This window comes from Anguilla anguilla, chromosome 2, assembly GCF_013347855.1.
Source record: "Anguilla anguilla isolate fAngAng1 chromosome 2, fAngAng1.pri, whole genome shotgun sequence".
NCBI lineage: Eukaryota > Metazoa > Chordata > Actinopteri > Anguilliformes > Anguillidae > Anguilla > Anguilla anguilla.
In genome coordinates this window covers 12191595-12217480 of record NC_049202.1, presented here as the reverse complement: position 1 = coordinate 12217480, position 25886 = coordinate 12191595, and the positions used below count along the sequence as shown (strand labels likewise).

The following is a 25886-nucleotide window of genomic DNA, read 5'->3' as shown; positions in this document are numbered from 1 at the left end:
TTGCAAACTAATATTAAAACTACTGAGTTTTTATAACATATATTTTCTATAGCGAGTGTGTAACATTAAACATTTTGAGATTTTATGTAGCAATTTATAAAACAGCTGATGACTGTTGACCTCAATTAAACAATTGCAAAATGCCAGATGCTCTCCCCTTCTGAGAAGGGAAGCACAGCCAGTCATAAGAATTTGAGTGTGTTTTTAAGGTTAGACAGAAATGGATCGCTATCGCATTCTGATGCCTTGTCTTTATGTTTGTTTGCTTCTAGGTTTTGGAAATGTTTTATTATAATTTTCCTGCGGGGAGACTACTGGAAACCCGAATGCAGGATATCAATCGGCCAAAAGAACGTGTGTCTGCAGCTTCCACATTATCGCATGGTTTTCAGCGAAGAGGACATTTCTCTCCCTCCTTCTTTTTTTTTGATTTAGCATGAGCATGAAAACTCACTTTTCTGTCAATGATCTGGGGCTTCATAGTCAATGACACATTTGTGCCACGGTGTCATGGAAACCTACGACACGGTGTTCGGCTTCGGACAAGCCGGCAGAACGCCGAAGACAGCCGCGACGTCAGCAGCGCCTGAGCAAACATTTCTGTGACCAAAGATGGCACATAAACAAATTGGATCGGTGAAACCAGAGGAATACACTTTTGAATCACCTTCTACACTCGCCTTATATTTTCTTGGACCCATAATGTTGGGGTGTAAAATGCTGTTTCGCTTCTTTTTAACAAAATTATTGGTGATCTTGCTGTATATAAATTTCACTGTATAAATTCTAAAAGTAGCTCTCGGATTGTGGAGGCACTGGCTGAAAAGGACTGTAGAGGCTTGTCGGAACAAAATGCCAAGATTTTGTTCCCTGTTTATCGGAAAGGTTTGGGTGTGACTTCACGTTCTTGTACAATTACTTGCAGGTATAATGTTTGTAAATGGAAAAACAGAGCTAGCTTGATTTTAACAGAGGACATTTCTTGAAAACCTACTGCGATTCTCTGTGATTCTCAAAATGGGAATATCTGTAGTTCTGTGAAAATAATTCCTCAGAGTACTAATATTTTGATGCATGTGATTCACCTTATTTTAATTACAATTTTTCTAAGTTTGCAAACACTGTATTAAGAATAACATGAAAGAAAAATCTTTTATCTGTGTACACACATTACCCTAACATTTGTCACTATTGCTGGTTTTCTAAAGACAATATCTTTAAAACATTCACCATGCATAAGGGGATATTTCTTTTTAATGCTTCTTGAAGGTTTACTGCTTGCTGATAAAGGATGGCCTCTGCAGACATGGGCTTGTACACTTGGAGAGAAATCAGAATGTACCCTGTAGACTGGCACGCTGTAAAATTATAACTGTATCATGTGTATTGGCTATAAGATGTAGAAGTCTTTACGTAAGCCGGTCGTTTGTAATCATTCTAGCAGTGTATTAATAGGATTTAAGGCTGCTGTGGTTAAAAAGGGCATTTTTATTTGGGTTTTTGGTGAAATATTTCCTTCCATTGAATCTCTTCATATGAAAACACCTAAAGCATTCATGGATAGTAGATCAAATAACATGTATGAAAAACCAACAAACACTGGATGATCTAGTTGATTATTTAAGCATAAATAAATTGTGTTTAAACTCTGAGATTGTGTGTTGTTTTTTAGGCTTGAAAATCTGTGTTAAATGTATTGCTCTGTTTGCATAGCCAGCTGGTTACTCCATGATTCAGTGGACCGCTCTTTGCTAAATTCATTTTAAATGAATACCTCTTTGTATCAGGACTAGTCCACCTACACACACACTGACCTTGCTGTGAAGCCACCAGAAGACATTCATTTATTTACTCAGTAATTATTGTTGTTGATTGTTTTGCACCCTGTTTTTCAATCCAACCAGCCAGTTTGCTATGCAGAAGTATTACTGAGTTTGGCCATTTTAACAAGACAATTTGTGTTGGTTGCTGGGCTTATTAAGGTGTTTGTTATACAAATATATCCACCGTTTTAAAGCAAATAGACAACAACTATTTTACTATATGGGTTTGGTTTAAAATTATTTTAGCATCATAATGTTGAAATACCTCTGGTATATGAAAGAATCTACAATGAACATGAAATAGTACCTGTAGGTATCTGATTCTGAATTTAATGTTTCATGTTTTACCACAGAAATATAGCACTTATTTTAATTTCCATGCAAAATATTATTTTACAGTCCTCTGGTACATTTTCCTTTGAGACGTGTGTGATTAAATAGCACGATGTAGGACCTTGTGCTGTTGAATTTAAGCTGCAGTATTCATTGTATTCCTGATTTCTGTATTCATCATATGCTCCCCCAACAGCATAACCACATTGTATTAGTTGGTCAAATGTATTACGCATTGCCATTTCTAAATAAAACCCCAAATAAAGTGCATACATGAATTCATAATGTTTTCTTTAACAACAATATTAAAGAAAGGTCAATGTTATTTTTTGCCTCCATATTCTTCAAGGAATTTATATCCAAAAAAATATGGGTTCAAAATGTCTTAAAACATGATAACGATAATGGGTATCTAATGTTGCATTCATGCATAGATCCAGCACTAAAGAAACATATTGAAGGGCAATTTTTACAGAATTTTACCTTAGCGTTCTGTTGCCAGATTCAGAGCAATAAAATGTACAAATGCTAAATTCATCATTTTTGGCCAATTCCTAGCCTTCTCTTAACTCTCAAAGTAACTACTGTCCACTGGGTAACTTTCTGCTTCACCAATATTGTTTCTTTCTTTTTTTGAAGATAGATAGATTCTATATTATCCTCCAAGAGGGAATTTGTCTTATAGTCAGTACTTGCAATACAAATACATAATGCCAAAATTAACATCACTACCGATAGTACACATCATACATACATTCAGCAAGGATCCTTATATGTATTCAACAGGTGAGACATATACATATATGCAGGTAAGACATACAGATTACACAGTCAACGTGGGAGGTTGTTCAGCGCTGATATGGCCATAGAGACCAAAGTGCACCCCTTTCCATTTTAGAGTGCTGTACCTACAGCCTGAGGGGAGAAGGGAGAAGCAGGAGTTCAGTTGCTTTATTTTGTTGCTCATTTCATCTCATATTTTACATTATTCACTCATGAATCAGTGCATTGCACACATAGCGCTGATGCATATTCAGAAATAAAGGATCACCTTTGTGTCTCTGGATGTGGTAGACAAATACCATGCAAGTCTCAGAAAGCACAAAGGAATGTTCCGGAGGAACAAAATGCAGTCATTTTCGTATAGCACTTCAGTAGGAGTGGAAAATTGCACATCAGGATAAACTTTACTCACTACAATGGCATGAATGTGTAGCTTTGTAGTATCTTTATCAGTCATACAACCAAAGAAGCACAATACCTTTTCATGCACCATTTCAGATATATCCACAGTACTCATCTGTATTAGAATACTGTGCTGCAACTATCATCGGCTACAGAAACACTGGTTCCAGACAATACTCAGCACTGCAATTATGAAAAACAACAAGTATGTATTATCTAGAATTTAAGTGTATTTCTTAACGCAAATCTAATCTGTAAAACAGCTGTTGTTAATGATCAGTACCAATGTATCGTTACAAAATCATCGCTGATGGATTTCATATTCAAGCCTGGTGCTGTGCAGAGCGATATGTTTTGTGCGATGACGCATTCATAATTACCTACCTGAATGCAGAGGCCATGAAGCACTATAGCTTCTTCGCCACGTGATGTCACTACTTCAGCAGCAGTGTAATTTCGGTGGTTAGCGTGAGGGGTCGCTCGCTCCGTGTGCCACTCTTCCATCACTGCGAAACATGAATCATTGCGCCCTGGCTGCAATCGCTTGGTGATCATGGCGGACAGCGCAAGCGAGAGTGATACTGATGGAGCGGGGAGTAGCACGGCCGCCCCACAGTGTGCATCGTCCTCATCTTCCAGTAAACCAGGCATAGTCATTTCCCCGTTTCGACTAGAGGAGCTGACCAACCGACTAGCTTCCCTGCAACAAGAGAACAAAGTGCTGAAAATCGAGCTAGAAACGTTCAAACTGAAGTGCAAAGCGCTTCAGGAGGAGAATCGGGATCTGCGTAAAGCTAGCGTCACTATTGTGAGTAGCTATAATAACAGGCTGTGTATATAAATCAACTGTGAATAACAATGATAACAAAAACTTTCCATCGCATGCTATATTTACTGGAGTACACTACGACAGTGTGTGTGAAGAATGTCGCCCTGTCAGTTGTTTTGATTAGCTAGCTAAATTGGTTATTATTGATTTCTTGTTGGTCATAATTGGCTAATTTAGCTTGCTAGTTAGCGGGCTAGTGTTCGCTCACTACTTCGCATATTTTCCATCCGAAAGTCGATGTTCTTGCGACTCGCTACTTAGCCTCCTAGCATAGAAGCTAGAACGGCCTATCAGTGTACATGAGGCGATCCTCCCCTCAGCCAAGTAAATAGGGAGTTCCCAATACAATATGTCGAGTTACACATGCAGATTGCCTTTGTTAGCCTGGCAATCGTTAATCTAGCCAGCAAGCTAGCTAATCAGCAGCGCTGGAAAATATGTGCAGCTGGCTTGTGAAAGGGCAATTATGCAAGCATTTAGTTAAGCTGGCTAGGCAATGCTGGCCAGGTTAATGCATAGTTACTACGGAGTTGACAAGGAACGCAGGCGCGCTAGCACTTGCTAATTAGCTAAATGGCAAGCTAACTGGGCCTGGTATTCAGGTAGCGCGGTGTGCTGAATTGCAAACCATTGTCTTTGCACATTTCAGGTAACATTTGCTTTTTGTGTACTGGAATGAACATGGCGCCACAGTTAGCTAATTGTGTTTACGTACATGAAGTACCGTTATGGGGAAAACCTTGGTTACTAGCCAGCCATATGACTGCGCTAAATAAATGAAGCACGCACAGATGGACGTACTCGCGTGCTGGAGAATTCAGTCAGTGACATGGATGCACACTGAGTTGCAGGTGCTGGAATGCTGGCTAGTGCGTATTTAACTATAACTCGGAACAAAGCGTGTCACCTTTGTTCAAATTTAGCTAGATTCAGATTCGACGATTCACCGATACGTTATAGTTAATAAACTGGCTGTTGTACTGTTCCTCAGATCCGGCCATGTAGTGTTAGTTTTGGCAGTATTCAGTTACGAAGCAAGGCTGTTCAGATTTGAGTTAGATAGGCTTGTTTGTGTGTGGTCTAGTATGGACACATTGCACGAACAGAAAACGTCTCATCTTGCAATTGATTAAACGGGGTGTAATATACTGGCTAAGCCTGGAGACAAGAATTTTCGGTTACATGCTAATTTGAGAATTAGTTAACTTGCTAAAATTGGGGGCGGGGGCCGTCCGCAATTACTCAGTTGTTTGCACATTCTGTGCAAGCATCAAACCCCGATAGGGGCTCAAGATACACAGCGTTGTCTTAAAGCAGGTCTGACAGCTGCGTGCTGACATCAGTATTTTTCGTGTCATACATTTTCTGTATATTTTGCTACAGTGCGCTGCAGTACCATCACAAGCGATGCACACGCAAACGGCAACACACATTTAACTTGTATGAAATAAACCCTTATGCATTTCCTTTGTTTCTTGTAGTGCCGTAGTCAGTTTTCAAAACAATTATCAGTATGTTGGTCTTTTTTCCTGCGATTGTACTGTATTATTATTCAGATTGACTTAGTTGTTACCCACAGAACATCATGGTATTCCATTGATTATTTGTTTCTGTGTTGTCATGTTTGTAAGTTACAAAGTAATTCTGTTGCGCTTCATTCTACTTTAATGGGTAAATTCAACACATGTATGGAAGATTTATTTATGACCCTTGTCGATATTTTCAGCTGCTTGGAGTGGGGCGTTGTCCGTATTCATGAAAACCATTGTTCTATGGAGACGCACAGCCTTTATATTTGGTGTGCATTTCTGGCAGAGTCTAACGTCTCCACCTCTTATTGTACCCTCTGTGATAACATTTGCCTGAATTTTCCTTCTGTCACAGGTACTACTCTCTTCAAAGTGCATGCCTTTTGCTTTACATAGTGTGGTACATTTATGGTAGTGACTATCGTGCCTGCACAGACTTCAGTTGGGGGTTCGCTACTTATCTACACAAAGCAGGTATCATGCAAAAGTGCACTTGATGCAGACATATGCAAAGGTTTACTTGATACATACACAAGGCAGGTATAATGTAAATGTATTTTACTACTAGCCCTTTTTGAAAATGGCCTACTATATGAAGACCGATGTATACATGTCTCCTGATTGTGTGATTTTTAAAAATCGTTTGTTCATTTTTGGACAGATTGAATTTATAATTGCGGTTACACCTAATTTAATATGAATATGCATGTTTTATATCTTATTATATTTTACACAGTGATAATTAGCAGTTAAAACGAATTACTCTTCCATTGGTTTGTTTATTGATTGATTAACTGAATCATTGAACCTGAATTGGATTGAAACTCAGTACATGCACACTGTAGCAGTACTCTGCCTGGTATAATTTTGGTTTTGGTGCAGTTACCTTGTGTTCTAGTCCTTATACCTGGAATATACTGGACTAGGTTAGAGTGGGGATGTAGTTGTGAGGATGTGGCCTAAATTGTGCCGTTTTGGTTACTTCACCCCTGGTTATTAGCCCATGCTGTTAGCCTCAGTATCACTGTGTCCAGTAACAGTGGGATTCATAAACCTTAGATTTTTTTGAATGAGAGAGTGCAAGTAGGGAGTGATGCGTCCGACTTTGATTTTTAAGTGAGAATCATGCTTTAGATCTGCACCATTTTAAAAATCCCATCATCTTATTTAGTGTGCATCAAATGAATCTCTTCCCTAATTGTGATTCCCATTGCACAATCTGCATCTTACTTCCCCATCAGTCAGGAAGCTGTAATACTCTGTTGCTAAGCATTACCCGTGTGTGGTTTTTGTACGGGAAGTTAGCAAGAATTTGAACAATTGGCCGTTGTCTATTGCTTTCGAGTTTTAGGAAACTACAAACTGATGCACTCAACTGCCAACAAAATGTATCTGTGCACAATTACATTCAGACTTGGGCATTGTAGTGCACTCCTCTGTGCTGGTCCTAACAAACTCATCTTAAAATTACAGCATGTTCAAAATTATGTTGCCAGGGTTCCCACTCACCACAAAAAGGCATCAATCTGCACAGACTACACTGGCTCCCCATTAGGGATATGGATCACCTTCAAGTTGTGATGCTGGCTTTTAAGCCTTGAAATGGTCTGGATTCATTATACATCAGTGACCTGCTCCCAGTGTACGTCCCCATGCCCTGCCACTGCTCTGGGAAACGCACCTTCAGTGGCGATTTCTGTGTGGCTTCTCCTAAACCCTGGACTGCACTTCTGCAACACGTCCACTCACCGTTGACCTTTTCACTCTCCCCTACAGCTCTGCATAGCCCTCTGTGTTCTTGTCTTCAGTGTTTCGTGTTGTCACAGTTTTCCTCTTGTTGCTGTACTCTGTATAATTACCCAGTCGTCCTTGCTTGGTGACATGGCCAGAATAATCATATCAGAGTTTTTCCCCCAGATATTTTGGCAATGCATTCTGTAGCTATATCACAATACTGTTTAATAACCAGACACTTCATGGTAAAATTATTAATAAAGGTTTTTGCTGGTTTGTTTTAAAACAATTTTTTTTTGTTGTCAGTGGTTGTCTGTGTTTTGTTGTTTTTAAATATTGAGAAGTCCTTAACTTGAACTAACATTATCAATTTTTTCTAAATCTGGAAACATCGGGGCATGTGATTTCAAAGGTGAAGGTATAGGCCAGTGGTAAACAACCCTTGTTCCTGGAGATCTACCATCCTGTAGGTTTTCACTCCTACCCTAACAAAGCACACACCATTCAGCAGCTAGAGATCTTGTTCCGCTGATGATTAGTAGAGTCAGGTGTGCCAAGTTTGGGTTGAAATGAAAACCTACTGGATGGTAGATCTCCCGGAACAGGGTTGGGTACCACTGGTATAGGCCTATACATGAAAATATTAATTAATGTTATTCATTTATAATAGTGTATTTATGTTACTCATTGATACTATGGTTACCGGTTACCCGTTCAGCACAGTTATCATATTGTTTCAAACCCATGCTGTGACATGTCTACTTGGCAAGCGATCATAAGAACCAAAAATAAATATTGTGCGGAAACATACTATGCAGATGTACTGCAGTTCTACTTCAGAATAGCAATGAAATCCACTACAGTTGGTTCAGAGATCACTAAAAACCAATGGAGGCTTTTCAAAGGAAGCAACACTGATTACCATGTTGGTTGGTTAGCAATCATACGGCAGCTTTTCAGAAAATTGTGAAGGACTAATTCCATGATTTACATGAAGAGGCATATCATGGCTGAAATTGTACAGCGTAGAATCGTGATATAACCCACACCTGCTGTATTGTAGACCGTTTGTTTGGCTTTTGCATTTTGTTCTTTTCTAATTCAGTCACCCAAGTCAAGTCAGGCCGCTCTTCTTACCACACCTTCAGACATTTACAACCGCTCATTATCCAGGAATGATATTTTACATATCTCTGTGGTGAACGCTCAGTGCAGATACTTGCTCTGCTGAACCGTGGAAGAGGAAACCGCCTGAGCTTATGTCTGACATGCACTGGTTAACGGTGGGGAGTGTAGGGGTGCCAATGCATTTTTGTCAGTTTTTCTTTCTCGCATGAATGTTTTCTGCTTTGTGGCCAGCTGTATTTACTGTTTACGCATGGATTCGCCACAAACACCGATGTATAAATAATGTGCGTGTGTGTGGGTGTGTATCAAAGATATAAACCCGGTTTGCAATTGTGCCGTTTGTGTAATCATTGAAATGGCAGAGAAAAAAAATTCAGGAAGACAACACCCCACATGATCAAGTTCAGTCATTAAAATTATGGCTTTTCTTGCCCTTGCTGTTGGAGAAAGGATAGGCTGTAGTGACTGCGCTGTGTGAGGTTTGCTGTACCCCATTATGAGGGAAAAATGAGTGAGTGAGGGTGGGACTCATTGTTCTATGCACTTTCTCGCTCAGTGTTTTAATGAGCCTGAGTCGCTGGGGGGAAAAAAAAAACTGCGTATGGAAAAGGCATTTTGCTGACACTGTTTTCTTGAATCTTTTTGATTTGCAGCAAGCCAGGGCAGAGCAAGAGGAGGAATTCATCAGCAACACCCTCTTCAAGAAGATCCAGGCTCTGCAGAAAGAGAAGGAAACCCTCGCCGTCAATTATGAGAAAGAGGAGGAGTTTCTCACTAACGAGCTCTCTCGAAAACTTATGCAAGTAAGTGTCTGAGGGCCACCCGAGAAAGACACCTGGACAGTTCCCCACCCCCTTCCCCTCCCCTTCTGGCTTGTTTACTGCCTTTGTGACGCAGACAGGAAATGTTGAGACAGGCCTCAGTTTGCTCTCTCTGTGGCTCGCCTATCTATTAATCAGGAGCGACACTATTTCAACAGTTTATAAGGTTATTGCCTTGTAGAAGACCTGGTACAAGACAAAGCTTGTGGCTTTGTGCATATGTATATATAGACACTAGCACTTGTAATGCTTATTGATGTTTTAAAATTTTAGGGGTATTGTACTGAATTAGTGTGAAAGGCTACTGTAAGTTCAGTTATAAAACAAGGCTGTTGTAACAATAGGTCTGTGAAAGACTATGAATGCAGTTCCTTATGCTTTTGTTCAGAGCGTAAGCGCGTAATGGCAGTTGTGCCCGGAACATCAGATCAGTGCTGCAGTGAGTCAGGAGTTTACTCACTGTGCGCAAAGTGCCTGGGGTCTGCCCCGACTCACGCCGCTCTCTGGCGCAGAAATGCCTGCGGAGCCGACGCCGCGGCGGCGTGACAGACGGAGGCTGTGATTAATGCCCGCGCGATTAACGAGCTCGCCGCTCGCATCGCACATCGGGGGGGTGAGCTCAGTGCGTCTGGAACAGGGCTGCTGTCCTTCCCTCCGCGTCTGGAACAGGGCTGCTGTCCTTCCCTCCGCGTGAGCGTCGTACGGTAGCTAGCGTCGTACGCTAGCCAGCGGCGTCCTCAAAGCGCAGGGGGAGGCGGGGGGTCCGAGCCCGTGCTGTTTACCCAAAAGATTCGCATGAGAGAGCCAAAAGGGCCGATGCGTGGTCGTCAGCACGCCCCAGTCCCGCTCACGAGCGTGACTCATTTGCGCAAGTTCCGGCTCTCTCAGGTCAACAGCTGATTCAGCCTCGCGCTGGAAACCTCGCCGTACTCATCGCCGTGTTTTTCCTCTCCTTCTCCTTCTAAGTCCTGCCTGAGTGACCTTGTGCTGAGCAGTGATGAATAGGTCTGCTTGGCTCGAGTCCTAACTTTTGTCCTGTTCCACACATGGGAACTTCCTGTTCTGGGCCGCTCAACGCGTTCACCCACTTTTCCCTCATTATTTTATATAGCTTGATTTATCCAGTTCTTTGCAGTTACATAAAGCACCGAACCATGCACCAGGCTCTGTATGACAGCAAGCATAAAGTAATTTGCTCTGTTCCTTACTTGAGACTGTCTGTTAATGCTCAGTCCCTGTCACGTCTGTTAATGCTCAGTCCCTGTCACGTCTATTAATGCTCAGTCCCTGTTCTTGATCACGGTGCAGAAATAAGAAGAACAGCCGCCACACACGCCTTCAGCTCTGTGTGCTCCTTTTCTCCCTCTTTCCCTTTTTTCCCTCCCTCCCAAGTTACAACATGAAAAGGCCGAGCTGGAGCAGCACTTGGAGCAGGAGCAGGAGTTCCAGGTGAACAAACTGATGAAGAAGATCAAGAAGCTGGAGAATGATACAATCTCGAAACAGCTCACCCTGGAACAGGTACTGCTACAGAGAACCAACCTCTGTTGCCGCTTGGTGTCTGAAATTTAGGACAAGACTTCATAAGCTTCATCCTAAAGCACAACAGTTTTTGTAATGGATTTCCCCATGGGTTCAAATAAAAGTAGTACAAACAGAACATTAATTTAACTTTAGTACTTTGTTGAGAATAATGTCATGTTTTCATGCGAGATTTCCAGGAATCCTTAATTTTCTGTTAAAAAGTAACAAATTGCTTGACCAAGTTATCCCCATAATATTAATGGTTGGCAAAATAAATGTCCTACATCTTATTAAAGGCATTTGCACAGCATAAATACTTGTAGAAGGCCACTTAAGGTCACTGAGTCTCAGCAATTTGGGAAGTGTTTGGGGCTGTCTGTCTCAGCATGTGGTTGATACGGTAGAATGGTTGTGCCTAACCTCAGCCGGTGTGGTCCAAATTACGATGGCATGCCTCGTTCCCATAGTCAGATTTGCTAAATGGTTCACAAATAATTGTCCACGGAGCTCAATGTTTTACTGGCAGTAGATCTGTAGTGGCTACTGCTCTCTGGAGGCTAATGATTAAGAATCTCTGCAGAATGACGTTACTAATTGGTTGTGTGCTGAACTCAAAACATTAATTTTGATATTTCACTGACGCTGCTGAAGGTTTACTCAAGATGTTGTTTTGGATATTTTTTTGCAGCTCAGACGAGAGAAGATTGACCTTGAAAACACGTTAGAACAAGAACAAGAAGCGCTAGTTAATCGACTGTGGAAACGGATGGACAAACTGGAAGCAGAGAAGAGGTCAGTTTTGAAGAATTGGAACATATGCCTGGTTGGGTCTGTGTCAGTCTATGGTCAAAATATGATTTAAAAGAAAATGGTTTCTTTATTTATTTTCAAATGTGTCTAAAAAAATCTAGTGTATGTCCCAAGCCAGGCAGATTTGTTGGTCACACTTCACGAGCATAACTGTAATGAGACCATACGGCTCATTGAATTTAAAGTATTAAAAACTCTTTGATTAAATCCTCATCTGGGTGACAGATTTCCCCAAGGGGTAGGCAAACGACCTGGGGGGTAATTTCTCCAGCTTTTGATTTACAGGCAAATCAAAAAGGGCCTTCCTTCTCTACCCCCGCAGAATTCTGCAGGAGAAATTGGACCAGCCCGTGTCAGCCCCACCCTCTCCCAGAGACATATCCATGGAGATCGACTCCCCGGAGAACATGATGCGCCACATCCGCTTCCTGAAGAACGAGGTGGAGAGGCTGAAGAAGAACCTGCGGACAGCCGAGCTGCAGCGTGAGTGGGGGGCATCGCACGCCACCGGCCTCTCTCTCCGTCATCTCTCCATCTCCCACTTAAAATCCTCGCTGCCCCAACCCGTGTGACCCCCTCAGTGAATCCATTCCTCAGGCTCTGCTTTGTGGTTTAGCTTCATTTAGATGGTTTTGTTAACAGTACAGTATTCCCACTAGGCCTGGACCCTGAGCTCTAGAAGAGCATCAGCATGGCGAGTAATGGCTGCTGTGCTGTGCTTCGTTTCTACTTTGGCTTTTCCATTTAAATTCCCTGTGCTGCCGGCAGATTCATTAATTAGGCCGTTTGTAGTCTGGAATTATCCAGGTTGTTTTTATAACAGCACAGTGCAGTAACCTTAATGAGCTCTGCTGATGTTCTCTGAAAGGTTAGGGATGCAGGGCTTTTTCAGCACGAATCGCATTTGTGTGTACGGCACGCACCCTTACAAGAGGATTTATAATTTGGGACTGAAACGCTCTTATGAATGCTTTCTTTATAATGCAAAAATTCTGTTGGGTATGAGCCAGTTTTTTTTAAAAACATATTTTTCAATGAAGAGACAGCAGCTTTATAGATTGTTTTTGCACTTTTATTGTAGTTTTTTAAATTACTGGAAATAGAGGTTGACATTATGTTTTGTTAAACTAATGTGCATGAATCATTATTTTTAACACATAGCCATTGGACTTAGATAAATAATAGCTCTACACATATTTTACATGCATATACAATAGATCTTATTTATACATACATCCATTACGTATAGTGTGTGGAAAATATTTGAACTGTAGCTACCTTTAGGAAAAAGAGTCTGGCCCCTAGGAGGTCGTTAAAGAATACTGGTGTACGGTATGCTAGTTATGAACGTTCAAGAATGTCAAAATCTGTTCTGTTGTAGCACCTGTGTGAGTCGGTCAGTTCCATAGTGCTTGTGCAGACAACTCCCATAGGCCTCTTCAGACCTGCCAAGTCAAACTGAGTTCTCTGGAATTTATAGCCGTTTTCCCAAAACAACGGGGGGAGGGAGGGAAAAATCTATATGGTGACAAAACTGTGCCTACACACCTTCAGTTCATGGAACTGTAGTTATGCTTTTTTATTTTGTCTGGCAAAACTTCTAGACAAAGCTTTGGTCAAGATAAGGCAGAGGTCCTTTGTCTGTTTTGAGGGTCTGCTTCTCCCTTTGGGGAAGCAGTTTGGCTGTGTATTTAAATTGGGCGTGCCATTTTTAGTTGTTATCCTGCCATTGGGTGTTTCTAATTTGGATCACCCTTATTTTTCCCTGGGTGTGACCCTTCCCTGTAAGCATCATTCCCGTAGCTGCTGCCTGCAGCTATTTTTCAACAAAACATTTTTAAAATAAGGTCTGGAATAATAATAATAAGAATAATAATAATAATAATAGTTCCCTCATCATGTTATATTAATTGAATTGTCTTAATTTGGTGGATAAACTATGTTTTACTCCAAGCTCGACGTGGTAGTTTTTGAAGTTCACCTGCCAAAAGCAAAAATCTCATTAAATCCTGAGCCGATGGTGTATGAAAAGGGAGATAAATTCAGCAAGTCAGCAAATAAAAGAATGAAATATACACACCTGAAATTGTCATATATTTTTAAAGACCGAATTGATCATATTTTATGCGAGTGATTTGCTGTAATATGCAATCACAGCAGTGGGTCCTTTGAACATAGGAAGTTTTAAAGCTCTGTTTTAAAAGTTAGTGTTTAACATTTCAATAAAAAAATGTTCAAAAAGAATTTCAGAAGTCATTTCATGGTACATTCAAATCTATAAAAAAAAAAAATCAAAAACCATGATTAATTACAAAAACAGAATGAAACCAAACTCGTAAACCACTAATCGCTCAGCACCAATCAGAGGCCATAAGCCTCACATCTGCTCACCTGCAGTTCCCAAAACATTTCATTACACTCCAGTACTCCCTGTAACCACAAGGGGGCACTGTTACCTTGGCTACGCAAAGCTGACCACCATCAAATACGGACCTCTGGCTGATGAAATCCTGTGCCGTGTTACTTCACTGTAGGGTTGCCAATTTCAGTATTTATATTTCAAAAAATAAATAATAATTTTGTTTAAGAAACTGCAGACTGTTTGATTTGCAGCTTCCCGGGTGAAATTGGCTGCGTCACGCATCATCGCTCGCGTCCCCCCTCTGTGCTTTTGTGTGATTGGGCGGATGGTTGTCCCCCCCTTCGCTCTGTTCAGACACGGAGAAGCGGGCGCAGTACATCGAGGAGGAGCGGCACATGCGGGAGGAGAACATCCGGCTGCAGAGGAAGCTGCAGAGGGAGATGGAGCGCAGGGAGGCGCTGTGCCGCCAGCTGTCCGAGAGCGAGTCCAGCCTGGAGATGGACGACGAGCGGTACGGCCTGGGGGGGGGGCCTGAAGGGGGCCTGGGGGCCCCTCCATGTGCGGCCCTGGGCCCCGCATCACGGCCTGGGTGGGTGGGCCTTGGGGGTGGCCTGTTTCCCGATGCCGCCGCATAGGTGGCGCACACTGCTTTTTGGGGTGACCGACGGCCTCGGAGAGGAAGCCCAAACGGGTGCCAGCTGTTCCATTTTAATTTGAGAAAACGTTGGACCGGAACCAAGAACACATCTGTGTGACTGACTCGTTAAACAGATGAAGTATGCGGTGGCAGGAACCAGCGCTGCCCTGGGATGCAGCCGAAGTGGCGTCACTCTGCGGTACCTGTAGAACAGGGCGGCCCAGCCCCGTTCCCAGAGGCCTGCTGTTCCCCGGCTTTTCATTTCAGTCCTAATTTGGCACACCTGATTCTACTCATTAGCTCAACAAGATGTCTGGCTGTTCTTTTTTTTAAAAGCGTTTTAATGGTTTAACTGCAGAAAACATAATTGGCCAAGGTATCAGCCAGATACCCCTGATCTGCTTTGTTAATATTCTAAAGTACATCCAGGAGCAGTGGGGAGGCTTCCACAAGCAGATCAGAGAGGCACTGTCCATCGAAAGTCCTAAAAAGCAACTAATCACACCTTTTTATAATTAATTTAAAAGGACTTTGGTGTTGATCTCAAAAAAATTATGCATTTTAATTCTTTATTTTATATGCAGATATAATCTGTTTTCTTAGTTTTATTTTTGTGCCTTTAAATTCATATTTTGCGTTTTTTTCTTCTGTTGGTTTCGTGTATACATTTGACACCAATTTGATTCTTCAGCTATAAAATGTGAAGGAGGCCAGAGGTTCGTAATGGCTCTTGTCCAAGTGTCATCTTGATATTCTGAGCCGAAGAAGTCGTTAGCTTCTGGCTCAGTCTGTCTGTCTGTCCGTCCTTCTGCAGGTATTTTAACGAGATGTCTGCGCAAGGTCTTCGCCCCCGGACGGTGTCGAGCCCAATCCCTTACACACCCTCCCCCAGCTCCAGCCGACCCATATCGCCAGGTATGTCGGCCATTACGTGCACCGAACGCCAGAGCAGCCCGTCTTAATTATTTTACTGCGCCGTGTTCTGGTACCCTCGTCCATAAAAGACCACCTTTGAGACCGTCAAGAGTGGGTTGCGTAACGTGAGGTTTAACGGGATTGATGATAATTGGGTTAATTATTTCCAGATTGATTCCACCTGTCTGTTGTAGGTTACTGTGCTTCAGTGTTCTGCTTGAAGCACGAGCTATGGGAGGTCATCTCAGTTTCAAGTTTATATTTATATAGCACCTTTCATGCAAAAAGCAGCTCAAAGTGCTGTACAAAAGCATATCTAAGCAGATCTCGGTGCTATTTACGTGTATGTGTTTACAATCAGGTTACATAAAGCAAGGTTACCTGTTCCTCAGGAAAAGATACAGGGGACTGAAGATGTTAGAGATACAGATGTCAGTGCTGCCTGTTTATTGTTTTAGTCAGTGCCAAAACAACTTTTGAACTGCCATTTTGTGTTAGACAATCACGAGAGACATTTGCCAATTCCGGAATGCCGAATTTGTTTTGTTCAAGGTTTGCCTGGCTCTTGCTCGGTTCATATAATAAGCTGGAAAATAGACTTCAAATGGAACTTGTTATATGTATGGTGTTCTTCATTAATGCTTTCCAAGTGGTGTTGTGTTGGCCTGCCTGTCAAATTGATTTGTACTTTCTCAGAAATAGGCCTGTTTTTGCGAGCAGTTGTTTTTTTGACATTTGAGGAAAGTGAAGAACACTCATTAACCACTAGGGGAAAGGACAAGAGGGAAAAAGGGGGGCATACTCCAGGTCAACCATACAGAACAAATATCTGGTCAGCAAAATAAAGGGGCATAATTTGCCTTGTGCAGCCTCGGCATTGGCATCTCTTTTGTATCCCTGTTCTGTGGGTGGAAACATTAATGTAATATTGCTTTATATTAATGGATGTGGACCACTTCTTTTAAAGAAGTTTTCTTTAAAATGAATGACAAAATTCACCTCAACTTTGCGATTTAACACGCTCTTACAGAGAGATTTCATCATTTGATCAGTGGCCAAGGTACATTTGATTGCTGAGCATCCAAAAGCAGCCTGGAGGTCAAATTGTTCCAGGAAACACATAGCCCACACTGGTTAAATTGAGCACCTTCCATTACCCGAGTTCCCCTTTCCCCCAGTTACTGGCAGTGAATTGACAGTAGGACTTGCAGGTTTGTTAAGCGTCGGTTGCAGCTAGCAGCGCTAGCGCCCTGCCATGTCAGCGGCCAGGGAAAGAATGTGTTGCGTGTGCTCACACCTACCGCGTGTTTTGGCCTCTGCCAGATTCCGTAGCCGGCTCGGAGCGGGGGCTGGCTGCGCTGCCGTGGAAGAGGAGCCCTGATATTTATTATACCCGCTCAGCATCAAAGCCCCCAGTGGGACCGGCACACCTTTTAATCACAAGATGTAACTCGACCCGGCGGCTCCCGCTGTAGCTCCGCGCTTGGCTCCGGCATCCCAGACTAACTAGCTGACATTCCAGGAGCCAATGTGCTGTCTAGACAGGATCGTTTTCTGCCTTCAAATGGTGATGTGATCAAATTGATACATGTGTATGTTTTGTGTGTGTGTGTGTGTGTGTGTATATATATATATATATACACACACACACGTTTATGTACACATATATTTATATCTTGGACAGTCTGTTATTACAAGTTGCATTATTACACTATAATGTTTTGTGATTTCCTAAATACACTGAAATGGCCTTGAAGTGAATGTCATATGGCTGTTGAACTGTTATTGTAAATGTCTTGCTAACTGATATGTTTTTATCCTGATGATATAAACTTCAGTTATAAAGGCATTTTGATTAGCGCGTGTTTACAAGTCTTCTCTATTAATGAAAGGACATCATGAAGTAACTGTTCAAAAGTTCTTTGAAGTATGTCCATTACATTACATAATTTTAATTGAGAAGACTTTAGGACAAACTGCAATTCTTGTTTATGCAATGTGAATTTCCCTACATAAGAATATAATGTAACATAGTATACAGTGCCCTCAAATTATTCACACTCTTGACAAAGTTGAACTAAGAAGTAGCTCTGGTAATGAGCTATATTGGCTAAAATATCAATACAGTTGTTCTGAGGAAGAAAAAAAACATTTTAACAAGAATTGTTCTTCCCATAAAGATGTCCCAATTGTTGTTTTCAGTACTTGGTGTACCCTCCCCTCCCTACCCAATAAGTGCAGTACCGAGTCATCCTTTATAATGTTTTATGAGATTGGTTGAGCTTTCTGAGGGGGTTTTTGATCGGGCCTCTATTCGGCTTCTTTCAAGACCCTTTACATCTTTTGGTCTGTGCATGTGGACTGCGCCCTTCAAATTTACAAACAGGCGTGGTGACTGAGCTGTCCATCGATATAGTGTTGACACTGCAACAGTGCTCCTAGTGGCTGGTCTTAGTATTACCCTGCCCTATTTTCAGAAAGAATGGAACCTGTATTACAAGTGAATTTCTCAGAATTCTCTGCAGTGGAGTACTCTGTTGTTTTTGTGCTTTTTAGCTGGGACCTGCCCTGTGTATAAATGTATTTTAAATTAGTGGCAGAAGATGGATTTATCTGTAAATGATACTGACATTACACTGCACTGTATATCTTGAGTGTTGAAGCATGGCTATGTTCCATGGCAATAAAGAATGTTTACCCCTTTAGTAATTATCCTATAGGACTTTAATCAATCAATCAAATTTTATTTATATAGCGTTTTTCACAGACTTTGTCACAATACTGACATTGTAAAGCGAATGCAGGAACCTCCTTGCAACTCCAACTAGAAACATTCACGCCTTACACATTAAGACAAAGTTTGCGCAATAGTACATCCTCTCAAAGGTTAACAGATTTCCCTCTTGCAGGTCTGTCGTATGCAAGCCACACAGTGGGGTTCACCCCGCCAGCCACCCTGACCAGAGCGGGCATGTCCTACTACAACACCCCCGGCCTTCACGTCCACGTGGGCTCCTCGCACGGCATTGCGGTGAGTCCCGGCCTGCCGCTGACCCGTTTCCTGTTTCCATGACCGATTTCCCGGACAGTCGCTCATTGGTTTCCTTTTTACGGCAGACATGCTAGGCCTCCTGCATTCACGGCCTAGAGCTGTCAGTTATCCTCATGCCATTTTATGTGAAAATGCAGATTTCTTTTTCAGATGTCGCAAAATGGCGGCGCAGTAGAATGTTTATATTAAAGTAGCAGCGCATGAAAAACAGATGACCTTTATTCCTCCCAGTTTTTTTATTTTGAAGGATATCTTCCTGTTGACTGTATTTCCTCTAACAGACAGCTGCCCTGTAGACCCAAACAGTGTCTTGGTAATAAAGCCGTCGGCGATGGGCCAGTCTGGCTGGCGTTCAATGCGGGTGGCACAGTGAAATTTAAGAGAGTAAATGTCAGATATCATCTTAGGCGTGGGGAAGACGTTGTACAAATAAGTTGTTGGTGTTCCTGTGCCCTATAGAGGAGTCACAGGCAGCCTGAGAGTGCTGACGCATTGGTATGGCACAGAAGTTGTTTTCATAACCACATCCTCTCTGTACGCCAGGTGCTCTAAGTACTATTGCTTGTCTGACAGGACTAGCTGGATGCTGTGCTCGTACTCTGGGTTCACACAGTCATGTTCCTCACCCATTTTTATTTACCAAAGCCACGCCTGAAAACGGGAGATATGTCCGTATAGATTCTGTGGCATTATTGTCAATAGTAGAGGTTAAACTGTATGTTTTTAAACTTTTGGCATGAGGACGACTTGAAAGTTTGTGTGACGACCGTGGTCCGGGCGACCTAACACAGAATCATGTACAGTCCCCTCCCACACCCGTCCGAGACCTCACTCCAGAACCATGCTCCGGATAGGTTGTGTCACCTTCTGTTTTTACATCTGTAGGCTCTCCTTTGTCTGGGAGAGGTCTTTATCACCTATGTGATTTAATATGTCCATATGTATACATTAACGCATGTGAAAGAACTTTGATTTCACTTATCCATCCTGGAAGTCTACCACCACATTCTGGACCATGTAGCTACCTCTGAGAATGATGAAGCAAGAACTCTTGAGTGCACAGTGATCTCAGGTTTTGGACATGCGTGAGGGTAGACCCACATCACCTTAGAAAGGGACATTATCCAGCAGAATAACCCTGGCTTAAGAGTGGATGTCATAATGTTTGAGTCTAGTCTTATTTTTCTTTTTTGTTTTTAAGTGCAGGTCCTAAGATTTTCCTGTTGCTCTTAGAAACTTGGGTACAAGCCTTCCAAAATGTATAATTTATTGTGGGGATTTTTGTCCAGCCCAAAAGATGTAAACCTGTCTGGAGTGTAAATAGGGGCTGATCTTAAAGATTGTGGCAAGGTCTGCAAGAATCACACAAAATAGTTAGGTAAAACTGCATTATGGATTGGTTATGTTTCATGTCATCAGTACTGAAAAGCCATTTGTGCTGCAGTTTTTCATTATTTGGAGCTAGCTGTAGAATGAAAAAATTATGGGTGGGCGACGTCGCCGGTTCGAGTACGACCGCCGACCTTTGTCGCATGTCTCTCCCTCCCTCCCTCTCCTCCTAGTTCTTCCTGTCTCTGCACTATCCTGTCTAATAAAGCTGAAAAAAGCCCCCCCCCCCCCCCCAAAAAAAAAAAAAAAAAGATTGTGAAGTAAGCTACTGGCCATTTACTTACGGAGAACAGCCTTGGTTATCGCGCTGTAAATCTGTGAACGAGGTAGCATTTTTCACAAAGGGTTCTCTAACGCTGGGCAGCTAACACGTTGAAAGAAAAGCTTTGTGTCAGAGCCCAGATTTTGGACTGGGATGTAGTGAGTTTCCCCTTCTGCAGCATCCAGTTACCCTTTATCCGAAACTGATCTTGGAAGCCTTTCTCTCTCTCTTTTCCCTCTCATTACGTGGGTATTTATGAGATTTCATTCTTCTCTTTCAGCAATTTAGGTCAGGGCGACCCATTGTCTCATTCTCGTTGACGATTGGCCAATATTATAGTACACCTCTGGTGACGGGTTTTATTTTGTTACTTAAGTTTTTGGCTCAAAACATTTAGGAATCAGATTTCCCTTTGTGTAGATTTTGTCTTGTTTGTCATAGGGGCCCATTTGTGTGCAAGGAGTAGTATCCTGCTCTTGTTCTAACAGTCAATTAGGAGCAGACGTTTGTCTAAATTCAGGGTGGATCTAGGATCTTCTCGTGCTGAAAAATCCAGGCAGAGAACTCGGTGCAATTTCATGGTCACAAGTCTACTATTACACAACGCTGACATCATCATTAGATAACTTCTATATGAACAGTGTCTATCTACACCTTCAATTATTCTGACTCGATTAACAGCCGTTAATCGCCGCATGCGTCGCTGCTCTTCGTTTCATTTCATCCCCCGCCAATTTTCCCTTCGTGATTTTGTGGCTTTCTCTCCCTTTCCCCCCCTCAATTTTTTCCGCTCGGTCGGTTGTGCTCCGCGCTCACGTAACGCGTGCCAGTTCACAGGACTGAAATCAGCTGAGCGCATGCTTTTCTTCCGCAACGATCCCCGGTTACCTGGCAACCTGCGCGCGCCCCCCGGTGAGTAGCCAGGGGGCTCTTATGTAGCAATGGCTGGCCAGCTTAACTCAGCGAGGCAATGCTACGTGCGTCCTGCCAGCTGCAGACAGCGCATGATCCGTCCCGCTTCTTTATACCTTTGCCCCGTTTAATCGTTTGCTCCACTTACTCTTTTGATGATGTGCGTTAAGCGCCTTTTTTTTTTTTTCCCGGTTAAAGCGATCCTGTTTTTGATGCTCCGTTGACCACGTTGCCGTGTTTGCGGTCAAAATCGGCGTCGAGTCAGCATTCGAGACGAGCGGTAAAACGCTGATTCGGCGGGTTTGAAGGGCGCCGTAGCACATCGAACTGGATTTGCGTGATACTGCCATCTTGCGGCATGCAGCCGTGATCGGATTGTGAAGTTCTCAGATGGATCCAGTTGGAGTTGTTTATCTGCTTAAATTGGCTCTTGTTCAGGAAGAGGAAGGCTACATTTTACAACCGGTTTTTATTAGGGGAGACCACCTTAGGCAGCTTTTTTTTTGTACTAGAACCTTAGTGTTACGTAGGAGATGTTTGGATCATGGACAGCATTATGAAGTGTCGTGAAGGTCATAGTGAGGTACAGTACAATAAATTGGATAATGTATATTTTGGGGGTGGGGAGGTTAGGTCAGACCATGATGTCATTGCATTGTTTTTTACTTAAATTTGATTCCCTGTCACCATCTTAACATGAAAAGGAGTAAGTCTTCTTTGATTTGGGTTTCCAACCAGTTTAACAGATTTCTCATGATTCTCCCAGATTCGTTTAAGGAACTGCAAAAATAAAGACGACAAAATAAAGATGTCATCACTGCCCCAGAATATAACTAGAACTGAAAAGTCTGATGAAGTGTGGTAAAATGAAAACATTTATTTCTCAAGGGCTTCAGGTCAAAGGTTCTACTTGATTTGATTTGATTTGATTTGAGTAGTTGTGGATAAATCTATTGGTAACAGGAGATGGTACTTTTCCTACATGCGGGTCTGGAGTTGCTCCAGTTTGTTGGATCACCGTTCCTAACTGTGTTTTTTTTTCCTTTTACCCAGCAGAGGCCCTCCCCCAGAAGGAGCAACAGCCCTGATAAATTTAAACGTCCGACACCTCCACCCTCCCCCAACACACAGTCGGGGGTGCAGCCTCCACCCCCGCCACCTCCACCAGTTCAGCCAATGGCAGTCCAGTCCTCATCTTCCCATGCAGCTACTTCCCAGCATTCAGTGCATCATCCCTCACAGCCATAGTGCATGGCCTCTGCCGCTGTGGACTTGGACAGAGCAAGTTACCGAAAAGCCAAAGGCTTACCTGTCATAAATGGAGTGGACGTACTCGCACTGAGAATATATAGGCTTCACTGTAACTGTGTTGTAAATGTTTAGAATGCAGCCAGTGTTGTGGCAGTACAACACTAAACCCTGCAACACATTCTCGTCAGTGCTTACTGGAACTATGTGTGTCTCGATTTTTTTTTTTTTTTTTTCCTTTTCAGATGCATCGATACGTTTACCACTCCATCTATGATATGAAAGATGTAATTGTCAAATTTCGTAATATTCAAGTTTAAAGCCTTTGAGGTCTGATTTGTTAAAAGGGAACCTGTATCTATATCTCCCTGTACAGCTTCAAGTCAGACTGACCACAGAATTAGTTTGAAGTATCCTTGCCAGGATATTAGATTTTCCAACCATTGTAGATTGAGCACTACATTTGAAATGCACAGTGTTGATAAATACTGATAGAGACACCCGCTAGCTGTCAGTGTTTGTGTGATTGAAATGCACAGTCTCTTTGGGTGTAAAACAGTGCTTCAAATATCCTTAGTCTTTTGGGTTGAAAAAAAAAAACGCATTCATTTCTGCTATGAAAATTATATAAATATTCAACTTCAAGGTACGGCAGAACAAGAAAAATAATGTAGTTTGAAAGCTTGTATAATAATAGTATCTCTTTTCTTAGTGTGGGAATTCTTGATATTATTTATGTAAACATGTAAAAAAAAAAAATGCTTTTGTGCATATGAAATCATTGATCACAAGGTTTTTTTTTTCTTTCCTCTTTGAACAAATTTTCTGAGCACAAACCATAAGTGCTCCCAGTAGATTCAGAAAGAAAAGATGTCATCATTGCTTCTGAGAAACACAAGAATTTGGTTCAAAACAGCATAACAGACAGCGGTGTACTGGCAATCCAGCAGAACTCTCAAAGCAGGGGTCTTTCAGAAAATTAACAACAACTGTCCTATTCACAGTTTAGCTATATTTGTTCATACAAGTATTGTATGGCCTACTGAACTGACTAATGTTCAATACTTTGGTTGTGACAATGTTCATACATTCTTTGCACCGTTGTAAGAAGTGAATCAGTTAGCAGTGGACTGACGGTACTTGGGTTGTTTAAATGACAGAATATAAGGCTAACAATGTATTGCTGGCTGCAAGTTTTCATTTGACCCGATATTAATCGGCCGTACATTTAAAAACATTACATCTCTGCTGTAATTCCGAAATTCCATGAAGAAAACCACCCTCTTGAATTTAAATTGAAAAAAACGTTAGGATTCTCAGCTGTGACTTGCGTCTTTCGCCTAATGTGGTAAATATTTCAACATGCAGTGTCTGTAATTGCCATCGCTGTGATCTTGCTGATCTTATAGAATAGCTCCATGATCCTCAGATCATTGTTAAATACTGCAGTGGTAAATGGCAAACTACATTACTTGCAATAATGGCACGAGTGAACATACCATGAAAGAGAGACGTTGTGCGTATGTACATGTGTGTTTTTAAGCTTTGCAGAGCTTGTGTTGAATTCTCAGAAAAAACATCTGCCTGTAATTAGTCTTAAACTCTGATTTCATCTACCATGTTGCTGACTGATTTAAGTGAAACTTCTTGCCGTCCTCCAGTTTGCAGAGGTAAATAAGTTAATTATGGATTGACCCCTGGATCTAAGTCCTGTCTATCAAATAACCACATTCATATTTTAAGTGGCTTTGAGGACACTTGCAAAACAAACAGAAATTTGTGGTCTTTTGATGATATCTGTCAGTTGCCATAACACTGAGGCTGAAAAACACAATTCACAAAATCTGCCTTTACTGCTATGGTGACTTTCCCCTCCACCCATTGTTTAGCATCATTGTATAACATTTTGACTTAAGTATTTTCACTGAAGATTTGGGGCTTGTGTTGGGATGAATTAAATTTACATCAGTGGTGAATTTTTATATACAGGGTGCCAGGCACTCATTCATTTCCTTTTTCTGTTTTTTGTCTTTTTTTAAAATTTCATGTTGTAAATATGCTTAATTTCATTGTTATAAGAAATTGTTTACCAGTGAAGTGTTCATACACATTTCATAGTTTTACCAGGCCCATTCACGAGTATTTTTTTTTTTTCTTCCTGTTGAATTTGGGGTGGGGGGTGTTTATATCTTCAACAGACTGTTGACAAATGAATGTAAAGTTTGCTCATGTTTTACTGCTATCATTAATGGATGGAACACCTTCGAGCCTTAACTCACTGTGGTATTGCTCATCGTCAGCATTATCTAGCTTTTCCCCACATGAATAATTAAAGCCTTAATATGTGGTATGACCAGTGTTTTGGTGTAAATTGTCCTAAACTACTTGTCTTTACATAGCATCTTATTTAAATGTTTGTGACCTCGAGGAAGTAGATCTGTCTGTTATGAACTGACCTTCTTGAATTTACGTTTTAGGAAAAACGTTGAGGTCAAAAGTTCACATTAGCCATGCAGAACAGGAACACGAGGGGTTGCACTGCTTCATGATTTTCTTCGTCCCACCTAGACTTGTGTTTGGGGAAAAAAACATTTGGCAGGGGACTTGGGTTGCGACACTCAATTCCCTACACACATACTTGCGCCTGCATGTGTGTTTATCATGTATGTGTTGCTTGTTTCACAGGCATTGCAAGTAATGTGGACATAAAATTGTCGTTTTTTGCAACAGTCATCCCACTACTGCCTTACTCTTAAGATCTTTTTTCCTGTGGCACATAGATGGGGAAGTCAAATCACTAGTCAAATCACTAGTCTTGATGGCTTTTCAGTCAACTCCTGCATTGTCATCGGATGATGGTTACTCTGAAATGGAAACAGGTTTTCCTTTTCCAGGTATGCTCTGGAGATGTATCGTTTACACATGCATTTCTCCCCCAGTTTAGCAGAATAAACTGAATTTAGTCTTGCTTCATAAAAGGTTTCATGGCCCAAACTGGTCTGCAGTAGTTACACAGGCAAGCAACAGGATGTGATGACATCTAGTTTAACTTTTAGTTGATGCGATTAAGAGTTTCTAATGCTCAAAAGTTAAATCCTATAATATTTATAGCTAAATTATTAATCATTTTGCTATAAATATTCACATTAAGCAAAACAGACTCTGGAATGTTTTTTTTTTTTCTTTTTTTCTTTTTCCGAATATGCTGTATCATGGAAGTTCTAAGAAACCCATACAAATCCATGGAAGAATTTGGACTTCAAGGATCAAAGAACCCTGCAGTTTAAAACCCGGTGTTTAATCAGGGTAGTGCACAACACTGGGCGGTGAAGTGTTTATTTACCCCATATGGTGTCTTTGTGTTCGCTCTCCCTTTGCTTTCCACAAATCACT

At 41.7% G+C, this 25886-nt stretch overlaps 2 protein-coding genes and 1 long non-coding RNA gene across 46 annotated transcripts in view; 2 read left to right on the top strand and 1 right to left on the bottom strand.

Annotated features, from left to right (window-relative positions):
* ank3b (ankyrin 3b) overlaps positions 1 to 1652 on the top strand; it is a 163096-nt gene extending 161444 nt beyond the window's left edge. For all 43 annotated transcript variants that reach the window (XM_035403086.1, XM_035403079.1, XM_035403090.1 and 40 more), the window contains one exon: positions 273 to 1652. The gene's annotated coding sequence lies outside the window, so the exon portion shown is untranslated. The remainder of the gene's footprint in view (positions 1 to 272) is intronic.
* Positions 1264 to 3856, bottom strand: LOC118219740. The gene is made up of 2 exons (XR_004763830.1): positions 3726 to 3856; positions 1264 to 3071 (listed from the first exon to the last, which is right to left on the bottom strand). It is a non-coding gene; the product is annotated as an uncharacterized LOC118219740 (long non-coding RNA).
* Positions 3801 to 24846, top strand: ccdc6b (coiled-coil domain containing 6b). 2 transcript variants are annotated; one of them, XM_035403119.1, is made up of 9 exons: positions 3801 to 4149; positions 9215 to 9364; positions 10775 to 10903; positions 11595 to 11698; positions 12039 to 12199; positions 14433 to 14589; positions 15530 to 15630; positions 18540 to 18661; positions 22299 to 24846. In XM_035403119.1, exons 1-9 carry the CDS (start codon positions 3895 to 3897, stop codon positions 22491 to 22493), a joined length of 1374 nt encoding a protein of 457 aa, XP_035259010.1. In that variant the 5' UTR covers positions 3801 to 3894; the 3' UTR covers positions 22494 to 24846. The 2 variants fall into 2 exon arrangements, with proteins under 2 accessions (XP_035259010.1, XP_035259011.1); XM_035403120.1 differs by having other exon boundaries at positions 3802 to 4149; positions 22302 to 24846.
* The last annotated feature ends 1040 nt before the right edge of the window (positions 24847 to 25886 follow it).

Coding starts and splice junctions, on each gene's coding strand:
- ccdc6b (XM_035403119.1), top strand. CDS start 3,895: ATGGCGGACAGCGCAAGCGAGAGTGATACTGATGGAGCGGGGAGTAGC. Junction 11,699..12,038: donor AAACTGGAAGCAGAGAAGAG/GTCAGTTTTGAA, acceptor CTACCCCCGCAG/AATTCTGCAGGAGAAATTGG. Junction 14,590..15,529: donor CTGGAGATGGACGACGAGCG/GTACGGCCTGGG, acceptor GTCCTTCTGCAG/GTATTTTAACGAGATGTCTG.